General features: G+C 41.4%; 1 protein-coding gene across 1 annotated transcript in view; it reads right to left on the bottom strand.

The window, feature by feature from the left end:
* Window positions 1-3,008, bottom strand: part of SYNE1 (spectrin repeat containing nuclear envelope protein 1) — a 596,966-nt gene that overhangs the window by 205,378 nt on the left and 388,580 nt on the right. The window contains exons 89-90 of the mRNA XM_027769865.1: window positions 2,962-3,005; window positions 985-1,128 (exon numbers count right to left, since the gene is read on the bottom strand). Of these exons, the coding sequence (XP_027625666.1) occupies window positions 985-1,128; window positions 2,962-3,005 (188 nt within the window). The remainder of the gene's footprint in view (window positions 1-984; window positions 1,129-2,961; window positions 3,006-3,008) is intronic.

Genomic DNA, 3,008 nt, shown 5'->3' with positions numbered 1-3,008 from the left:
AAAGAGTGAAATTAACCTACATGGAACCGACAGATGAGAAAGGGAAATTTACTGCTGATTGTCGATGAGCTTGCCCACTCCAGGGCCATGATCTCTGAGACCAGGTCTGCGCAAGGAGTAGCCAAGTCCTAAGGTCAGTATGATGCCAAAGGAAAGAGGTTGGAGCTGCATTTGAAAACAGGGGAAATGGAAACTGACCCAATCTGAAAATTAGTGAAATGAACAACACAGATGTTTCTCTGATTTTGGTGGAAGAATTGAAATAACTATGATTTAAAAGAGCAAGTGACTTTCTTTTTAACATGAATGTTTCTTTTTTGAAAGGGTGATCGATGTAGCAAAGCTCTGAGCATTGTTGTACCTTATAAGTGATATCATTATTTCTTTTCTTTTTATTGCCAAAGGGCGCATGCACTCATGAGAGAGAAAGACAGAGAGAAACAAACAAACAAACAAAAAACACCCTCCATGGGCTCCATGGAGTTTGGTCATGCTGCAACAATACCTTCTCCATTTTTCCAATCTGTCAGGATTTGGGAGACACCTGTACCTATGCCTTAAGTGGTTTTTCAAGCCACTAGGGCCACAATTTGAACCACAGTCAGCATATGGGACCCAGCTCTGGAAGCACTGAGTTAACTACCATGCTAGAAATTCCCCCCACCATAGGCTTTAAAAATAGGAAGTATACTATGTGTTCATGTATCAACAGTGAGAATGCTGGGTGTGGGAGACAAATGGTGCGCTCGAGTGGAGATAAACCATGAGCAATAGGTAAAGCAGTTGTAGAATCAAGGGGAAGTTCAGGTTACTAGACCAGCAAAAATCACATGCACATTTCAGTGATAGTCAGAGGCTGCCCAAGGATTGAACACGCTTCAGGGGACAGAGGGAAAAGTCCTCTTTCATTCACTAGAAATCAATCTTAAATTCTCATCAAGCCAAGTTCCTTCCCCTACTATTCTGCCTCCATTTCTGTCTCACCTCATGCCGTGAAATCTGGGCTTGTAGCTCCTGAATGTTGCTGGTGGCCACAGGTTTATCCTCAATCTCTCTGTGGGCTCCTTCGATCAGCTGCTGGAGATGCTTCATTTCTTGCTCATATTGTTCATACTGAACCACAGCCTCCTTTGGGAAACACATGCACACACACATGATTTTCTTTCTATAGTAATAACTAAGTGATTGTGTACTGGTGTCTGCCAAGCTACAAGTTTGTTTCATGTTGATTCCAATTTACCTGTATCTAGGGAATAAAAGAAATAAATCCCTCAATGGTTCAAATTCTCAACTCAGCTTAGATATGTTAGAGCTTTGTCTCTAAAATACGGTAGCAAAGTGATTATGGAATCAAAATTAGTAGGTAGAGTTTTCTGTCTTTTCCTTGTATTGTCTTGAGGATGGAATCTAATGGTCACTATGGGAAAGCGATTATTTCATTTTTTAAACTAGGGAATATTAGTTATATAAGTAAGACACTCAGCTTAGCACTGAATTGGGAGATGAAAATAGGAATTATGTCTGACTTCTAGCTTTAGAAATTTGCTATCTAAAAAATTATAGAATAATGCAAAGAGCAGGGGTAGTCAGCCAATGGACCACTACCCATTTTAATGGAAGGCTATTATACAATTTGGGGATAAAATAGGTAACTATTACTGAAAAGGTGATACAAGTTAAATAGTGTCATTTCTCCACGGCAAGTGACTTTCTTTTATTAGGTAAAGAAACTAAAAATAACACTTGGGTGCCCTTCTTAGGCAAGAAAATGTATTTAATGACTCAAAAACCTGAAGAAAGGGGAAAAAAAGATTTCCTTTTTTTTTTTTTTTTTTTTGGAGAGGTTTTTACTATAGGGCGCATGCACTCGCCAGACAGACAGAGAGAGATAGAGAGACAGAAAGTGAGATATCACCCCCCAGGGGGAATGGCCACGCCACAATCCCTTCTCTTCCATTCTCCTCTCGGGATCTTGGGCACGCATGCACACACGCCCGGGGTGAGTTTAAGCCACTGGGTCCGGGACTCAAATCGCGGTCCACTATGTGGGAGTCCAGTGACATAGCCATTATGCTAACTGTTGGTCCCCCCAAAAAAGATTTTTGTAACACATGATAAGAGTAAACTCATATTATCAGGCTCTAGATGACTCTCAGAAGAATGGTAAGAGATAAAAATATATGACTACATATAAAATTAGCCTTTATTGGGACCAGCAAATGTTGTAATGGTTAGGTCATTGGACTCCCATGTAGTGGACCATAGTTTGAGCCCTAGACCTGGTGGCTTAAATTCATGCCAGGCATGTGTGCATGCACGACCAAAGTCTCAAGAAGAGAATGGAGGAGAAGGGATTGTGGCATGGTCATCTCTCTGGAGGGTGATATCTCACTTTCTGTGTCTCATTCTGTTTCTCCAACGAGTGCATACACCCTATAGCAAAAATCTCTCTCTCAAAAAAAAAAAAAAATTAAAGAATAAAAAAAAATTAACCTTTATTGGGCCAGCAGGTAGTATGAATGTGAAGGTGCTAAATCCCAGATGGCCAACTATCTGGTTTAAGTCCCAGACTCGGTGGCTTTAAAAACACACTAGGCACATGTGTGTACATGCCAAAACTCCCTACAGGAGATTGGAGAAGGGATTGCTGTGTGGCCATCCTCCCTGGGGAGTGATTTCTCACTTTCCCTATTGCTCTGTCTCTTTCCAGTGATTGCATGCACACAGTGGCAAAAATCCTAAAATAAATAAATAAATAATCAGCAAAGGATATTTTTTTATAGAGTTTTTCCCAGGCTTTTGTGGGTGGTTCAAATGATAGCGTTTTACTCTCCTTATTTTATGTAACCACAACAGTCTGTCAAATGTGACACTGGATGTGTTTTGGTGGCCGAGCCCACACAATGCTAAGAAAAGACATGAGTGACTCATCTGGGAGAGCTCTGGGGTGGGGGCACCTGCCTGCATGAGGTTGCATTGCTGGATGGCGGTGTGCTGCAGGCGGGGGG

Source organism: Tupaia chinensis, unplaced genomic scaffold (assembly GCF_000334495.1).
Source record: "Tupaia chinensis unplaced genomic scaffold, TupChi_1.0 Scaffold000014_1, whole genome shotgun sequence".
Lineage (NCBI taxonomy): Eukaryota > Metazoa > Chordata > Mammalia > Scandentia > Tupaiidae > Tupaia > Tupaia belangeri.
This window is presented reverse-complemented; position numbering and strand designations above follow the sequence as displayed.